Source organism: Amaranthus tricolor, chromosome 11 (assembly GCF_026212465.1).
Source record: "Amaranthus tricolor cultivar Red isolate AtriRed21 chromosome 11, ASM2621246v1, whole genome shotgun sequence".
NCBI lineage: Eukaryota > Viridiplantae > Streptophyta > Magnoliopsida > Caryophyllales > Amaranthaceae > Amaranthus > Amaranthus tricolor.
The window spans coordinates 14036152-14054943 of record NC_080057.1 but is presented as its reverse complement, the minus strand read 5'-3'; the positions used below and the strand labels follow the sequence as shown (position 1 = coordinate 14054943).

Genomic DNA, 18792 nt, shown 5'->3' with positions numbered 1-18792 from the left:
TATTATTTTATAACTAAGTGGACGGCATGTGACTTTTCATTTTTCAATTAAATGTCATTATTGATGATTGAGAAGTGTGTAGTGCGTACAAATTTTATTATCAAACTCCATTATATTTAGTAAGTAGAGTAGTTGTCATTTTTTATCAAATATTTATATTTTCAATGTACCATTAATCTAGACAATCCTTACAATGTATTATAATGGATATAAAAATATATATAATTAGTCATATTCCTTTATGCTTTCACTTATTTATTATCTAAAATAAATAATTCCTAAAAGGAATTCAACACTCTTATACCATGGACCATGACGACAATAAGAAGATTGCAAGGATGAAGAGAAAGATGATAATGAACATGAAAAATAAGGGGCGTATATCATATACTAATGAACAAGGTTATATTTTTTTCTAAATTAATTTCATATTTTAATATATTGACACCTTCCTCAATTTTTTGGACACTCATTCATCAAGAATCTTCAAAAACTTTTCAACCTTCCAATTCAAGTGATTGTGTTTTACAATATGAAAAAAAAAAAACCAAAATTTAGTCCATCCACAATTCTAAGTGCTACAAAAAACTTGATACTACTATTCAACGTGATGCATCTTCAATATCCAATCAGTCAAGTAAGTGTAAACACAAGCTATTATTTTCATATTTTAAATTTATTATACGAAAAAAATAGCCTATCAAATTTACGTGTATAATTAGTAAAAATAATTGATTATTATAAAATATAGGTGGTTGTTGTATAAAACTAATATGACACTGACCTTCTAAAACAACAAGTAAACACTACTCATTTGGTGATGAATGACATGGTGATTTATGAAACACAAAACAAGTCGATCCAACAAGAACTTAGTTATGATATAAAATCTTTACAAAAAGAACACAAAGATCTGTTTTAGTTTTTAACAGATGAACAAAAAGATGTGTATGATACAATAACGAATGCTATATCAAGAGGAGAAGGAAAATATAATGTTTCATTTGGTGGAAATGTGGTTGTTTTTGGAGACGATTTTGGGCAAATCTTACCTGTTATTCCAAAGGGAACCAAGCAAGATAATTGTTTTCTCCACAATAAATTTCAAGGGTCAAATCAACAAATGTAGTATTCAAAGAGGTTTTTCGGAATTTATAACAAAAGAGTTTTATTTTGTTTTTTTGACCTAAATTTTCTTCTTATGATCTAAAGTATTATACATTTTCAATACCTATATTTTTCAAATCAACCTCAAAAAGCCAATTTCATAATTTTATTTTGAATCTTTTCCCATAATATTGCAAAAATGAAAAATATTTCCCACTTTGCATGAAATGGAATAGTATTTCCCACAATACCGTCTACGTGGCAATTTATTTTTTTTAAATATTCCAAACAAAATCGCCAAATGAGATGGCGGTTTGCATTAACTAGTAAACCGCCACATGAAGTAGCTGTTTGGTGAGGGCAAACCGCCATCTCATGTGGCGATTTTCTCTGTGCTCGTCCAGCATTTTACTTTTTTCTTTCAATTCCCATATAGTTAACGCAACCTGCATTAAACTAGTTCAATACCATCTATTCCATAATAATCAACTACGAATCAGCTTGATTTGAAAACATTAATTATGAAAATAATGAGAAGATATATTACAATCATGGAAAGTGATACAAGAAGTTCAAATCATATAAGTTGATACAAAGTTTGTTAAACTATAATCCCCGGCCCCTTTTGTTGTGCGCACCGGTGGATGATGATGGTTTATACTCATCAACCTCTGCAATGATTTTAAGAGCAGGAGCTCGTCGTTGACTAGCACGCTGATATGTGATGATCCTTTGCGGAGGCGATAGATGTGGAGGAGGAGTGGTCATGGAAGCTGGAGGAACGAATGGCGATGGGGATCTGGAAGACCGACCTCGAGTAAATGAACGCTCGCGACCTCTTGTGGACCGAGTACTTGATCCTCCGGAAGAGCTACCTCGGTGGGCCGAACTCCGTGGAGAAGGAGTGTGGAATGTGTCATGTACCTCGCCAATGATGGGTGGAGTCGGAATGAGGTACTCATACCATGCATCGGTCAATGACGCGTTAATGGAGCCAAGGGTCTGAGAACATAGCCGATACCCCACACCAACTGGCGATGTAGCGGCCCCGTGAATCGTGTCATTGCATTGTATAAGCACCGATCGGATGCGCTCAGCCTGTATGTTATCATTATATTGTTAAAAGAATCACATAAGTATTACTATATGTTATGAGTGTTAAAAGAAGACGTACCAGTAACGTAGATGTCGGATGGTAATGTGATCCTGGCTGCGCAAATGTGGTATTCGTTAGGCGTAATATGGAGATACGCCTATACCAATTCATGTACGTACCAGAGCTATGACCGGTGTAGTTATCTCCTCGAACCAATCGAGATGCTCGGTCATTCCACGCATCTACCTGCGATCTATGTCGTACGACGTAGTTTTTGTCCCCAGTCCTTCGATCAATCGCATGTAGTTGAGGTTGGGTGTCACAGGCATGCGAAATAACCTGCTCTAAACCGAATTGACGCATGACACGATCCGGGAGATGTAGCTCGATGATGTCAAAGAAAATAAGTAGACAACGCGATATCCAAATCTCGTGGCCCGATGTACATATGTGTGGTAGAGCGTCCATCTTAGCCGCTGTGTAAGGCTACCATGTCATCTGTAATAGAAATCAATATACTCTGTAATATAAAAAATTTATTCATAACTAATACAAATAGTAAAAGTTAATAACATGCTCGTCCCTTGTCGATCAAGAGCGTCTCTGTAGTAGACGAGAGTATGTGGGGAGTGGGACCTCGAATGATATACACGAAGCCAACTGCAAACAAACGAACATTGTTTAATATTTTCATGTATCATAGAATAGTGAAATTTTGAATTTGAATAGTGAATTGAGTGTTGCTACCTTACTGCTAAAGGATCCATCCCACGACGATGCTGTGAACCTAACACCGGTTCAAAATCCTCCACGTCATCTTCCTGATCATGTTGCCCAGCGGGTCGAATCGTCCGAATTATAGGCCTCCTTATATGAATATGCTCCCACGACCATATCTGTAACAACATCAAGCAGCCTCCAATGTCCTTGGCACCCTTACGAGATGCTCGACATAAATTACGATACAGATACGCTAGGGTAGCACTTCCCTAACTATACTCATCAACCCGCTCCAAGTCTCCTAGTAGAGGGAGATAGATCAACTGTACCGAGTCACGGCTCTTGTCTAGAAACAAGATGCATCCGAACAGGTACAAAATGTATGCTCGCACATGTCTATCCACCGTAATATCATCCGTGTCATCCTCTAGCGCGCTAAAATGCTCTCTGAGCCAAATCAACTTCAACAATGATCCAGTGATGATCTGCGGTTGTGTAGGGTCTTGAGGGTTTTCTGGCCAAACCCTTAGTAGCTCATGAACTAATGCTGGCCAATTTCCCTCTGTATGAAGTCCCATTATAACTGCCACATCTTGCAACGTGATTGTTGTCTCGCTAACCATGAGGTGGAAGGTATGAGTCTCCGGCCTCCACCTCTCCACTAATGTAGTGATAAGAGCTCGATTGATCTCTAAACCCCCGCCCAACAACCTGTGAATGTAACTAAAACCGGCTAATTCCACTACCTCTAATACTCTGTCATCCACCTCCCAATGTAACGTACTCGCCTGGTAGTGCTGACGAGTAACCAACTGAGTAGTGGAGCCCTCCCAGGCAGCTAAGCTCCTGTGTGTCGCCTAAATTGTAAGCATTGATGGATCAACTGGGCCCGGCATCGCCATTATCGCTATTACATACATAAGTGTTATAAAATTCACAAAAATATTATCAGACTCAACATGATTACAAAATATTAAAAAAAACATACTTTGTTTACCTTCGAAGACATGTTTTCTTATTATGACCACTAAATCCACAAATGCTACATGTGTTACGAGGACGCGTCGAGGGTGCATCCATTTCGTTTCGTATATGAGTTGATTGCGGACGACCCCTTCCACGCTTAGTTGAGGGATCTAGAACATTGTAGAACCATTCCAAGGATCGCAGGTGAACATGTCTGGAACAGGCATAAAAGTCGTCTTATATGTAGATAGGTATTTTGTATTGTGAAACGAAGGGTCCAAAAAAGCATCATACGAGAACTGTTACGAGCACGACATACTGCAAGAACATGTGAGCACGGTAACTTGAACATGGTTGGTTTCTGACAGGTGCATGATGTTGCTGTGAGGTCAACCATGTAGCATTTTCCACCTTTTCCTGCTATCCTATTGCCACAACCAGTGGTGACCTCAAATATCCCACGTACTATGTCATATATCCTAACATCATGAAAGCGTGCTTTTTTAGCATTCTTATCAACCGTATCAGTTGGTTTTTTGGCATACACATGTCCGTTCTCTAATCTGTTTCTCCCTAAATCCCTCTTTGTGGCAAAGTATTCGTTAACCCGGAAGAATGTCATCCTAACCAATGAAGTGATTGGGAGACACCTGGCCCCCTTCATTACGCCATAGAACGCTTTAGACATGTTTGTAGTTTTCACTCCATATCGATGCCCACCATCATGAATCAAAGTCCTTTGGCGCTCAGGAATAGAACCATCCACTAAGTACTTATACGCGTTGTTAGCTACATTTATCTTTATTTTTACCCCTATAAGTGGCTTGTTTAGTGTGAGTAAACTACATGTTATTGCATTGGTTTATTGGATTTTACGCTTGTTTTGTTGCTTTGGTATTTTATTTCATTTCAGGATCTAATCATATACACCGAGCACAAACTAGCCCCTCTAGTTGCATACAATTGCTCACCTAAACACCGAGGATTCAAAGAAGCGAAACATCATGAGCCAAGCCACAAGAACAAGCCAAAATAGATCCGCTCGACAAGTCGAGCAAGATGGCTCGGGTCGAGCGAAGTGCATTCACATTTCCAGAAGCTTCTGATCATCAGCAGGATTTAATTCAGGAGCACAGTACATCTGCTCGACTGGTCGAGCACAATGGCTCGGGTCGAGCAGAGTTAATTTTTACATTCTGTCCCATTCTTGAAGTCTCTGATGTTGAACAGGAAGGTGGCTCGACTGCTCGAGCGGAATTCGCTCGAGTCGAGCGAAATGGGCGGCAGCAACATGTACGATCTTTTTAAAGCATCATTCGAGGTCCAATTATATTTGTTGCTTCTAACTGTTGCTGCCAAGACTGCCAGCCACCCTACCCTATCCACTAGGGGTGGCACCCCCCTTCCTATAACCTAGGGGTGGTGGAGCAATCATGAAACCACCACCCCCCACTTGCTTTTGAAGCCTATAAATAGAGAAGAGGAAGAAGGAGCTTGCATCTCAGTTTTCATCTCAGTTTTCACCTTTCATCTTGAGTAGTTTATGTATTCTTCATAGCCTTGCTTTCATTTTAATTAGGAATTAGTGTTAGCATAATTTCTCTTCTAATTCAATCTAGTATTTTCACTTTCCAAATACAGTCTTTACTTTATCCTTTATTGTAATGTTTTGCAATTTGGGATTCTTCAACCATTGATGTACTACTATTGAAGCTTTTGGAAGGTATTACTTTGAATCATCAATTCATCTTGTTCATCCTTAGATTGAGCTCAAAAGAGTAACTTCTATCCTTGCTTATATTGTTTTCAATACATGTCACTTAATCCCTTTGATTGTTTGCTTTAGTTAAGATATTCATGCTTGTAGTTCTTCAACTTATATTGCTTTCATCTCTTTAGGATACTCTCTAGCTCAATTTGTTCATCTATGATTCTTGACTTGCTGCATTCTACAACTTCAATATGAATATGAGTGAGTAGTTTATTTTGGCTTAGGCTAGGCATTATCACCATGAATGTAGTTTGAATTGCTTTCTCTACCCTTGGTTTGGTTATGTTGTTTATGGTTTAAGATGGATTTTGCTATCATGTTGTAGTGTCGTTGAATTGAGGGCGAGAGTCGATTTTTAACGATAATCTATGCTTAAAAGTTAAGGCGTCTCCATGAGAATAGGTAGATGCTTTAATTGGAAATGTTGAATGTGTGCTTCATGTCTTAAGTTGTGTATTAGCTCCATGAGAATAGGTAGTTGAGAATGGTTAGAAAGCTTTTGTTGCTCGATAGAGAACATTAGTACTTATGATACGTTCTTCCCCATAACAAAATATCCATGACCTTAGGTTAATGTTTAGTAAACACTGTTTTGGTGAGAAAGCCTAGCCTATGCCTCTTAATTTATTGATCATTTTATCCTTGCTTTTAGTTCTTTGTATCCTTATTTACTTTTATGATTTGTTTTCATTAAGTTTCTTTTCTTTAATCGCTTGTTTTCATTTTATCTCCAACATCATTTATACGTTTTCGAACACACTAATCGATTGAGAAACTATTAACTTAACCCCCACTCCCTGTGGATTCGACCCGTACTTGCCGACGTACTACGCTACGCCGTGCACTTGCGGTATTACTATTGAAGGACATAAAGTCCCGACCAAGTTTTTGGCGCCGCTGCCGGGGAGTGGCGACTTTGTTAATTGTTTTTCTTGATTAGTTAGTTCATTGTTCTCTATCATTTTGAGTTGTTTTCATTTTTTCTTTCTTCACTTTGCACTTGACCCCGATTTTTGAGTGTAGTGTATGCATACTAGGTCTCAAAGACAAGAAAATCTTGTACCTATAAATCCTGAAATTGGGAAAAGAAGAAGGAAAAGGAAACAACGAAATATGGCAGTAGAACACCCAAAGTCTCTTCGTGAATATGCCATGACTGATGGGAGTTTAGGGTCGAGTATTGTTCAACCAACCATCACAGCCGCAAACTATGAGATCAAACCAGCTTTCTTTCAATTCATTGCTCAGAATCAATTTGCCGGCACTGAGGTGGAGAATCCAAATGACCACCTAGATGAGTTCGTGAATAAGTGTGGCACCGTGAAATATCAGGGGATTTCTGATGAACAGATGAAGCTGATTTGTTTCCCCTACTCACTCCGCGGGGAGGCAAGAGATTGGTTAAGATCTGAAGGTCCGAACAAGTATCGCACTTGGAAGGCATTATCTAAGGCTTTCCTTGCTCGATTCTTTTCACCAGCCAAAACTGCTAAACTAAGTAATGATATCACCTCATTCCGTTAAGATGATGATGAAGCATTATACGAGGCTTGGGAAAGATATAAAGGGCTACAAAGGAAGTGCCCGCACCATGGAATCCCAGACTGGCTCTTAATTCAGAATTTTTACAATGGTCTTAGGGACGAGATACAAATTTCAGTAGATGCTGCAGCCGGAGGAACATTGATGGCCAAAACCCCCGAGGTAGCCAAGCAGATAATCGAGAAAATGTCCTCGAATTTCCATTGGAGAGATAAAAGGAATACCAAGAAAGGTGGAAAATATGAAGTGGATGCATTACTTGCTATTCAAAACTCTGTCCACGCATTGTCAAGGAGGATGGACCAATTGAGTGTAGGGAACACACTAAAGGCTTGTGAAGTGTGTGGAATCCAAGGTCATTCCCCATCAGAGTGTGCAGCAGCAGAATCATCATCAAGCCAACAAGTTAATGCAGTTTACAACCAAGGGAAGCCACCATTCAATCCATACTCCAACACTTATAATGAAGGTTGGAGGCATCATCCCAACTTTTCATATAAAAATCCCAATGCATCATTGAACCCACCATCATTATATCACCAACCTCCACCAACATATAACCAACAACCCCCAGGGTTTCAAAAACCCCCACCACAAAACTCACCGCAAAAATCAAATTTGGAGTCCATGATGGAGAACTTCATTGCCACTCAGTCCAAGATTAATGCTGATACTTCTAGTGCCATCCAGCAAATTCAAGCACACAACAAAATCATTGATAATCAGATGGCACAGATGGCGCAACAATTGAGCAACCTCTCCAAACCCAGTGGACAGCTGCCAAGCAACACCGAGAAAAACACCTCCGGGCATGTAAATGCAGTTACACTAAGAAGCGGCACAACATATAATCCTCCACCCATGGTTGTTGTTGAGAATGAAGAAGAAGAGGTGGTAATAGAGGAAGAAGCACCTGATAAAGGGGAAAAAGAGGAACAACCGGCACCTGCCCCAGAGAAGAGAAAGGAGCCCACCACTGATGTATATATACCTCCTGTTCCTTTCCCACAAAGATTAGCGCGTCGCAAGCTTGAAGAAAAATATGGGAAGTTTTTAGATGTTTTGAGTAAGCTTGAAATAAACATTCCCTTCATAGATGCTATCAAGGAGATGCCTTCTTACGCAAAATTTCTGAAGGAGGTATTATCTAACAAAAGGAAGCTGCCAGAAACAGGTGTAGAAACATTAAGAGGAGAATGCAGCGCTATCTTAGAGTGCAAGGTGCTGAAAAAGGAAGCTGACCCCGAAAGTTTCACCATTCCAGTCAAATTTGGTGAAGTCTTGGTTAATAAAGCACTTGCTGACTTGGGAGCTAGTGTAAGTATCATGCCGCTGTCTTTATGCAAGAAGATCAATGCAGAGATCAAGCCAACAAGGATGTCTTTGCAACTAGCCGATAGATCAGTAAGGTTTCCAATTGGCATTGTTGAAGATTTGCTAGTTCAAATAGGGAAGTTCTATGTCCCTTGTGATTTTGTGATTATGGATATTGTTGAAGATCATATCATACCTATCATTCTTGGGAGAGATTTTTTGAAGACCGCACGGGCTGTTTTTGATGTATTCAATGGCAAGCTTACATTGAACATCCTGGGGGAGGACGTCGAGTTTCATCTTCCATCAATAATGAAAGGACCTGCTGATGAATCGCTGTGCAAAGTAGAAGTAGCAAGGGTTGAGATTATGCATCCACAGTATGATGACCCTTTGAGATCAATTTTAGAAGGAGTTGAGGATGGAAGGTGCTTAGAAGCCGCAAGTTTGAAGAAGCTTTTAGATAAACCAGATTTCTATATGGAACCGATGATGGAGACTGTTTTGGAGGCTTTTGTGACGCTTAAACAGGAGAGTTCCACGCCTCCTCAGGTAAATCTTAAAGCCCTTCCCTCTTCATTAAAATATGCTTATTTGGGAGAAAATGAAACTTATCCTGTAATTGTTAATGCTGAATTAAATAATACCCAACTTGACCAATTGATTGCATTGATTAAAAATTTCAAGAGTGTCATAGGGTATTCAATAGATGATATCACTGGTATAAGTCCATCTTTTTGCATGCATAGAATATTTCTCGATGATGATCATGCCATATCTATAGAACCTCAAAGGAGATTGAATCCTAATATGAAAGATGTTGTGAGAAAAGAGGTTCAGAAATTACTTGACGTAGGCATAATCTACCCTATCCCTGATAGTAGTTGGGTTAGCCCCGTACAAGTAGTGCCCAAAAAGGGTGGCATGGCCGTTATAAAAAATGATAAAGGGGAATCAGTTTCCACTAGAACAATTACGGGTTGCAGAATGTGCATAGATTACAGAAAATTAAATAAAGCAACCCGTAAAGATCATTTCCCATTGCCTTTTATAGATCAGATGTTGAAACGTTTGGCAAACCATTCATATTTTTGCTATTTAGATGGATACTCTGGATTTTTCCAGATCCCTATCCATCCAGATGATCAGGAAAAAGACTAGTTTTACTTGTCCCTATGGGACCTTTGCATATCGAAGGATGCCCTTCGGCCTCTACAATGCCCCCGCCACGTTCCAACGATGCATGATAGCCATTTTCTCTGATTTTATTGAGGATTTTATGGAAGTATTTATGGATGATTTTTCTGTGTACGGAACATCTTTCGAAGCATGCTTAAGCAACCTCGAAAAGGTGCTCCGTAGGTGTAAGGAGACCAACCTCACCCTAAACTGGGAAAAATGCCATTTTATGGTACAACAAGGGGTAGTGTTAGGTCATGTTATCTTCAACAGGGGCATTGAGGTAGATAAAGCGAAAGTAGACGTCATAGAACGTTTACCCCCTCCTTCTGATGTTAAGGGAATAAGGAGTTTCCTTGGTCACGCTGGTTTTTACCGGAGGTTTATCAAGGATTTCTCTAAGATTGCTAGGCCTCTAACTGAGCTCCTCGCCAAAGATGCCCCATTTCTGTTTACTAACGATTGCCTTGAAGCTTTTAACAGATTGAAACAAGCTCTTATCTCTGCTCCTATTATCCAACCGCCGGATTGGAACATCCCCTTTGAAATCATGTGTGATGCAAGTAACTATGCTATAGGGGCTGTCTTAGGTCAAAGGAAGGATGGCAAGTTGCATGCCATCTATTATGCGAGTAAGACGTTGGATCCAGCTCAGATGAATTATGCAACAACAGAAAAAGAGCTTTTGGCAGTTGTATTTTTCATAGAGAAATTTAGGCCTTACCTGTTAGGATCAAAGGTGATCGTTCACACTGATCATGCAGCTTTGAGGTACTTGATGGCAAAGAAAGATGCCAAGCCTCGCCTGATTCGGTGGATTCTTCTACTGCAAGAGTTTGATTTAGAAGTGAAGGATAAGAAAGGTGCGGAGAATGTAGTCGCCGACCACTTATCCCGGCTGATTCGTGATGGTGGAGCGAGTTTGGAAGCTCCAATTGATGATTCATTTCCAGATGAGTGTCTCTTAGCTGTAAGCATGACAAGTGTTCCATGGTATGCCGATCGAGCTAATTATTTAGCAAGTGGAATCATTCCTGATGAATACTCATCTCAGCAGAAGAAGAAATTCTTCTATAATGTCAAGAGACACTTTTGGGAAGATCCGTTCCTGTATAGGCTTTGTGTTGATGGTATAATTAGAAGGTGTGTTCCACAAGAAGAAATACCTTCTATTATCTCACATTGTCACGATCTGCCATGCGGAGGACATGCTAGTACCTCTAAGACTGCTGCAAAAATTCTTCATTGTGGTTTTTATTGGCCTTCTCTGTTCAAGGATACACATGCCTATGTCAAATCCTATGACAGATGTCAAAGAACAGGGAATATTTCAAGAAGAAATGAAATGCCACTCAGCAACATCTTAGAAGTCGAAATTTTTGATGTATGGGGAGTAGATTTCATGGGACCATTCCCATCCTCATATGGGAATAAGTATATCTTGCTGGAAGTTGATTATGTGTCAAAATGGGTAGAGGCTATTGCATCTCCTACCAATGACGCGCGTGTGGTTACCAAGTTCTTCAAGAAACATATTTTTCCGCGTTTCGGCACACCAAGGGTATTGATTAGTGATGGAGGGCAACATTTTTTGGAAAAGAGATTTGAAGGTGTATTAAAGAAATATGGGGTCTATCATAAGATTGGTTTAGGCTATCATCCGCAAACTAGTGGCCAAGCTGAAATCAGCAATCGAGAGATCAAGAGCATTTTGGAGAAGACGGTTACAAGGTCAAGAAAAGATTGGGCAAATAAGTTGGATGACTCTCTTTGGGCCTACAGAATAGCATTCAAAACCCCTATTGGAACCACACCATACAAGTTAGTCTATGGGAAACCGTTCCATCTACCAGTAGAGCTTGAACATAGAGCATTTTGGGCAATCAAAGCCCTCAATTATGATCTACTGCATGCTGGTAAGAAGAGGTTGTTAGTTATCAATGAACTTGATGAGACACGCTTGGATGCGTATGAGAGTTCGAGGCTATACAAGGAAAAGACCAAGCGATGGCATGACAAGGGTCTTATTAGAAGGAGCTTTGAAGTTGGACAATTGGTGTTACTATTCAACTCCCGTTTGAGGTTATTTCCAGGGAAACTGAAGTCACGTTGGACGGGCCCGTTCACAATCACGAGGGTGTTCCCTTATGATTCCATCGAGCTGTCGAATGCGAAAGGAGAAACATTCAAGGTGAATGGTCAACATGTCAAACACTATCGCGCAGGTGAGCCTTTAGCGGGCCAGTGGTAATGTCACTTGAGCCCCCACGTGTTCTCAATGAATAATGCGCAACGGTCAAGCTAACGACCTTAAACTAGCGCTTGTTGGGAGGCAACCCAACTGTGGTATGTTTTTGTGTATATTTACTTTTATTACTTGTTTTTTTTTTATTATGTAACATATTTTATATAGCATGCTTGTACTGAGTTGATGGATGCAGGATTTGATAGTCGGGTTGTTCATTATATGCATAAAAATGAGAAATCTGCACAACTGATGCTGCAGGGTCGAGCAAAGGGGTATTTCAAATATAACATCGCACTGTAGGTATTCTAATTGATTATTAGCTGTTAAAGCAATTCGCTCGACCAGTCGAGCATGATTAGCTCGGATCGAGCGATGAGCAGGCAAATGCAGTGAAGCAGGGGAATCGCTCGGCCTGTCGAGCATCCCTTCTATTATTCACTCGACCACTCGAGCAACATACCCTATTTTTTTTCCAGAAGCATCAGCAGCAAAACAGAAAGCAAAAAAAAAAAAAGAAACTTGTACTTCGCTCGACAGGTCGAGCGAACTCGCTCGGGCGAGCGAGATGCAGAATCTGACAGAATCGTGTTTAAATCCAGATTTGCTCGACTAAACATTCATTTCTCACTCGAGCAATATCATTTCCTCCTACTTTCTCTCACTCAAAACTCAAAACCTAAGCCCTAAAATCCTTCAATCCTTCTACATTCACTCATTAACAACAAAATTCACTCTTCAAATTTACACATCACGTCCACATTTTTCCATTTTCATCAACATCCATCAACAATTAGGGTTTGTAGGATTGAGGTAAAAGTTGCTAAATTGTTCAAGATTTGAGTTTTTATTTGCTTTCTACTAGTTAATCTTTACTTTTCAGTAGAGATTTTGTGCTCTCTGCTTGTATAATCTTTGTTTTAGAAAATCATCAATCAAAACAAGCTAATGGCACCAAGGAGGCAAAGGAGGAGGGAAAGGACTCCATCACCACAAAGAGTTGAACCCGACGAGGACTACCCCAACATAATTTTTAGGAATGAAGACCAACGAGATAAGTTTCAAAATCTTAAGGAAAGGCCCATCATTCCTACAAGGTTTGTTTGTGCTGATGTGCTTAGAAACCTAGGATTGTTTGAGTATGCTATGCATTTCTTTAGAGCAATAGGCATGGGTTTTATGTTCAATATGCATAGAGAAACATACCCTGAGTTAGTCCTCGAGTTCTTAAGTTCATTGACTATAACACAAGATGACTTTGGAGAAACCTCAATTGTATTTCAGGATAGATGGAATTGAGCAGCAGCTCACTACAACTGAGCTTGCTGATTTATTTGGTCTGAACGACATGGGGGGAGGACTAGACTATGAACAACACTCTTCCCAAATTTGGCCGTTAATATCAGGAGAACACTTGACCAACCTGCAGAATTTAGTTCTGAAAAAGGTTCATCACCCTGTTATCAGGATGTGGCTCAAGTTCATGGCTTTCACCATCACGGCCAAATCTGAGTCCAATAAGGCCAATAGTAACGATTTGATTATTTTAGGCTCAATCCTCCGCCCTGAATGGGGTTTTACCTTTAACCTAGCTAGACTTTTAGTCCACACATTCCGCCATACTATTAATCAACCTAACACTGTTCGAACACCGATACAGTTTGGCGGACTCATCACCCAAATTGCTATGCATTTTGGTTGGAGAGGAGAAGGGGTACTACCTAGAGAGGCCACCACCATCAGCATAACCCACTTAGTTCAATCTAAGTGGCTAGAGCTTTCAAATGGTCAAACATGGTGGAAGCTTCATGACCGACAAATAGGTATCCTTCTCCCCACCCAAGCTCTTCCCGACTTAATCCCAAACCGTCCCACCTATCTCTTTGAACCAGAAGGGCGGGTACCTGACCCTCTAGCAGTGGACAGGCAACCACCTCAGGCTTTCCATAATCAGTACTCCCGTCGAAGACGAGGCGGCTCTTCTTCTGCAAATGAGGAACGTCGCCCCTCACCTGCATATGAGCACGGAGGCTCATCCTTTAACTACGAGTTTGGTGGCACCTCTCATGCACCACCTCCACCCCCAACTTTACCCCACCATACCGACCCTGATCCCGTCCTGGCCTCTTTACAACGCTTACACCTGCGTCTGGACGGCTATGATCAGCGGTTTGACCGAATAGAGGTGCAACAGAGCTGGATCGACCAATTCATGGTCGATTACCAGCAAAGCCAATATCCGATATATGACCATCATTACCGCCAGGGGCATATCGCCCCAGGTCATGTGCACCCATCATGGTACACACCGCCACCGGGTGATTTTGGTTATGTTTACGGTTCCAAGGGGGACGGTAGTACATCTTTTGGTCCTGGAGCACAGGAAGAGGGAGATGATGATGAAGAAGATAATGATGAGGGAGATGAAGAGGATGAAGAGGACGATGAGAGTGACGCCTAGCGTCCTCACACCTTCTCTAATGCCCCTTTGTCGCATTGAGGACACTGCTCAGTTCGGCTTGGGGGAGGTGTTGTGTTTATGATCTCCTTAGGTTCTTCTTGTGTATATATGCATGTTTTCATTGATTTTCTTTCTGATTTATTACTTTTGTAGTCTAGGTTACTATTTTCTTTATTTAGTTATGTCTTCGATGCCTTGAATCACATTCATCACATTTTTGATCTTTAGTAGCTAACTTGATTTCATTTTGGGCCATATTCTTAATCTATGTATAATACCTTGGCAAGTTTAGATTATTTCTTCTAAATTTTTTCTTGATTTGCAATCCTATGAACCTTGAGTTCTCAAAATAAAAGTTGAGCATTGATTTAGTTTGTGGCACCGCCCTTGGATATTTGTGGACATATTTTGAACCCGTAAGTATTTATTGAGCCCCTACCATGCATTCACGTAAATTAATGAGATTGTGAATTTGTAGCGCACTAGGCATGACTTGAAGGACTTGGGTATTATATGGATCTAGTTGCTAGTTTGGATCGAGCTTATTCCTTTTCTTTCTTACCCTCTTGTTAACCTACATTATACCCCACTTTCTTCCGAGTATTCCATTTTCCTTTGTAACCCTTCGCTTTCACCTTCTTTCACCTTCATCCCTAACTCTTTAGCATACTAGTTTGTTTGGTTGATGATATGTTGGTGGTTGGTTTATCACACTTGGCTTGAGTTTTTAGCTTGCATTTGTCTTTTTATATTTTGAAGTCACAACTTACATATATCATGGTGATATTTTAATTTTAGACACAAAGTTGGTTTTGTACGACTCTAAGAGTCTCTTGATTTTACTACCCACTTTTGATAGTGTAATGTTTATTTTTATATTATCTTTGTTTGAATCAAAAAAAAAAATTGTATAGAAAAATTATTAGTTGTTAATAAACGCCAAGTTGTGTGAAACCATGGATAATTTTGGTTTGTTTGAGTTAACTAGTTATGTTACCTCTTTTTGTAACTTTACCCTTATCCTTTCTACATTACTTACTCTAACCTTTTCCAATTCACCTCTTTTAGGTCGATCCACCTACTTCTAGTGAAGTCTTAGCCTTTGAGTCCTCGAGTACCGAGGTGCGAAACTTTGCCACATCTCTATTTAGAGGCTCACATCACTTTGAGCCGTAGGATGAGGGAATGAGCGTAACTTTAAACACTTGAGTGTGGTTGTTCATCTTGGCTAATATACCGAAAAGTGAGGTCCACTTATATCCATTGTGATTGGTTTGGGAGTCTTAGACTCAGTATGGCAAGATCATTGCTTGACAACTTGTTTTGAGAATAATTTGTAGAACAGGAACACACTTCAAACCTTTTAGAATTGATAATCATAACTTGCTGATCTATCATACATATTTTGACAAATTGTGGCTTATGCGTTCATGACTATAGCTGTTGTTAGATCATTCATGTGCATCTATGACTGATTCTCGATTTTTCTCTTATTGATGCAATGCTTGCTTGAGGACAAGCAAAGGTCTGGCTTGGGGGAATTTGTTAGATACATTTAATCTTTATTTTTACCCCTATAAGTGGCTTGTTTAGTGTGAGTAAACTACATGTTATTGCATTGGTTTATTGAATTTTACGCTTGTTTTGTTGCTTTGGTATTTTATTTTATTTCAGGATCTAATCATATACACCGAGCACAAACTAGCCCCTCTAGTTGCATACAATTGCTCACCTAAACACCGAGGATTCAAAGAAGCGAAACATCATGAGCCAAGCCACAAGAACAAGCCAAAATAGATCCGCTCGACAAGTCGAGCAAGATGGCTCGGGTCGAGTGAAGTGCATTCACATTTCCAGAAGCTTCTGATCATCAGCAGAATTTAATTCAAGAGCACAGTACATCTGCTCGACTGGTCGAGCACAATGGCTCGGGTCGAGCGGAGTTGATTTTTACATTCTGTCCCATTCTTGAAGTCTCTGATATTGAACCTGAAGGTGGCTCGACTGCTCGAGCGAAATTCGCTTGAGTCGAGCGAAATGGGCGGCAGCAACATGTGCGATCTTTTTAAAGCATCATTCGAGGTCCAATTATATTTTTTGCTTCTAACTGTTGCTGCCAAGACTGCCAGCCACCCTACCCTATCCACTAGGGGTGGCACCCCCCTTCCTATAACCTAGGGGTGGTGGAGCAATCATGAAACCACCACCCCCACTTGCTTTTGAAGCCTATAAATAGAGAAGAGGAAGAAGGAGCTTGCATCTCAGTTTTCATCTCAGTTTTCACGTTTCATCTTGAGTAGTTTATGTATTCTTCATAGCCTTGCTTTCATTTTAATTAGGAATTAGTGTTAGCATAATTTCTCTTCTAATTCAATCTAGTATTTTCACTTTCCAAATGCAGTCTTTACTTTATCCTTTATTGTAATGTTTTGCAATTTGGGATTCTTCAACCATTGATGTACTACTATTGAAGCTTTTGGAAGGTATTACTTTGAATCATCAATTCATCTTGTTCATCCTTAGATTGAGCTCAAAAGAGTAACTTCTATCCTTGCTTATATTGTTTTCAATACATGTCACTTAATCCCTTTGATTGTTTGCTTTAGTTAAGATATTCATGCTTGTAGTTCTTCAACTTATATTGCTTTCATCTCTTTAGGATACTCTCTAGCTCAATTTATTCATCTATGATTCTTGACTTGCTGCATTCTACAACTTCAATATGAATATGAGTGAGTAGTTTATTTTGGCTTAGGCTAGGCATTATCACCATGAATGTAGTTTGAATTGCTTTCTCTACCCTTGGTTTGGTTATGTTGTTTATGGTTTAAGATGGATTTTGCTATCATGTTGTAGTGTCGTTGAATTGAGGGCGAGAGTCGATTTTTAACGATAATCTATGCTTAAAAGTTAAGGCGTCTCCATGAGAATAGGTAGATGCTTTGATTGGAAATGTTGAATGTGTGCTTCATGTCTTAAGTTGTGTATTAGCTCCATGAGAATAGGTAGTTGAGCATGGTTAGGAAGCTTTTGTTGCTCGATAGAGAACATTAGTACTTATGATACGTTCTTCCCCATAACAAAATATCCATGACCTTAGGTTAATGTTTAGTAAACACTGTTTTGGTGAGAAAGCCTAGCCTATGCCTCTTAATTTATTGATCATTTTATCCTTGCTTTTAGTTCATTGTATCCTTATTTACTTTTATGATTTGTTTTCATTAAGTTTCTTTTCTTTAATCGCTTGTTTTCATTTTATCTCCAACATCATTTATACGTTTTCGAACACACTAATCGATTCAAAAACTATTAACTTAACCCCCACTCCCTGTGGATTCGACCCGTACTTGCCGACGTACTACGCTACGCCGTGCACTTGCGGTATTACTATTGAAGGACATAAAGTCCCGACCACGCGTCCTCATTAAACTCTTTAAGGCGATTCATGTAGAAATTATATTTCCGAATCTTTGTCTGTTCAGAAGCTTTTCCAAATATGTTTTAACTGCTATGTTTTTGAACTTCTTATGCATGTTCGAAGCTAGATGACGTTTACAAAACAATTGGAATGCAAATGGCTCTTCCCAACCTTTTCTCACTCTAGTCATTGCATGCAAAATTCCCTTGTGATGATCAAATATAACACATAAGCCGTCCCTCTTAGTGACATAATGCCTTATACAATCCAAGAACCAATTCCATGTGTCGTTGCTCTCTCCCTCCACAACGGCAAAGGAAAGTGGGAACAACTCAGAATTTGCATCTATCGCCATAGAAATCATAGAAATATGGGGACGACAGTGCGGAAAATCCTTAATGGATGGTCCGAAAGCCCAAAAAATTCTTTGAAACATTACTCTAGTAGGATCCATTGTCGATTGGACTTCCCATTGCACCACTGTCCCTGGATTAGATTGCATTAATGCCTGCAGGTACCTTGGAAGCTCCTCAAAGGACTTATCCCTATCCCCAAATACTTTTGTTATAGCCTTATTTTTGGCCAACCAAGCTCTCTTATATGTTATAATAAATCCGTATTTGTTTTTTACAAAATTAACGATTGACTTCATCTTGAACGCTGGATCAACTTTGATCATATCCATGATAAGATCAACAACAAATTCAGAACTAAGGAGGGGATAATTGTCACTGTAATGTGCTGAGCAATCTTCATTATGACCCTTATATCGCACAATCTTAAATGATCCGTGACGGTTATAATAGCTCGCATCCTCCATTCACAACCTATATCCTCCGTATTAGTGCATTGGATGACGTACTTTGAAGGCTCCGACTCAATTACACGGAAGTTTCTATTGTTAGAAATCTCCCATGCTTTAACATTCTTCTTAAATGGTCTAAAGAGCTAAACTTTGCCCTATCCTAAAGTC

General features: G+C 39.7%; 1 protein-coding gene and 1 non-coding gene across 2 annotated transcripts; both read right to left on the bottom strand.

The window, feature by feature from the left end:
* Positions 1-1214: 1214 nt before the first annotated feature.
* LOC130826525 (serine/threonine-protein phosphatase 7 long form homolog) lies at positions 1215-3567 on the bottom strand. The gene is made up of 4 exons (XM_057692107.1): positions 2951-3567; positions 2282-2863; positions 1746-2205; positions 1215-1231 (listed from the first exon to the last, which is right to left on the bottom strand). Exons 2-4 carry the CDS (start codon positions 2669-2671, stop codon positions 1215-1217), a joined length of 867 nt encoding a protein of 288 aa, XP_057548090.1. The 5' UTR covers positions 2672-2863; positions 2951-3567.
* Positions 3568-7151: 3584 nt separating this feature from the next.
* LOC130827988 (small nucleolar RNA R71) lies at positions 7152-7258 on the bottom strand. The gene has a single exon (XR_009047299.1). It is a non-coding gene; the product is annotated as a small nucleolar RNA R71 (small nucleolar RNA).
* Positions 7259-18792: the final 11534 nt, after the last annotated feature.

Bases quoted from the DNA above. Each gene is read 5' to 3' on its own strand.
- LOC130826525 (XM_057692107.1), bottom strand. From the start codon at position 2,671: ATGGACGCTCTACCACACATATGTACATCGGGCCACGAGATTTGGATA. The intron at 2,206-2,281 runs GTACGTCTTCTT...GATAACATACAG, and splicing joins ATCCGACATCTACGTTACTG to GCTGAGCGCATCCGATCGGT.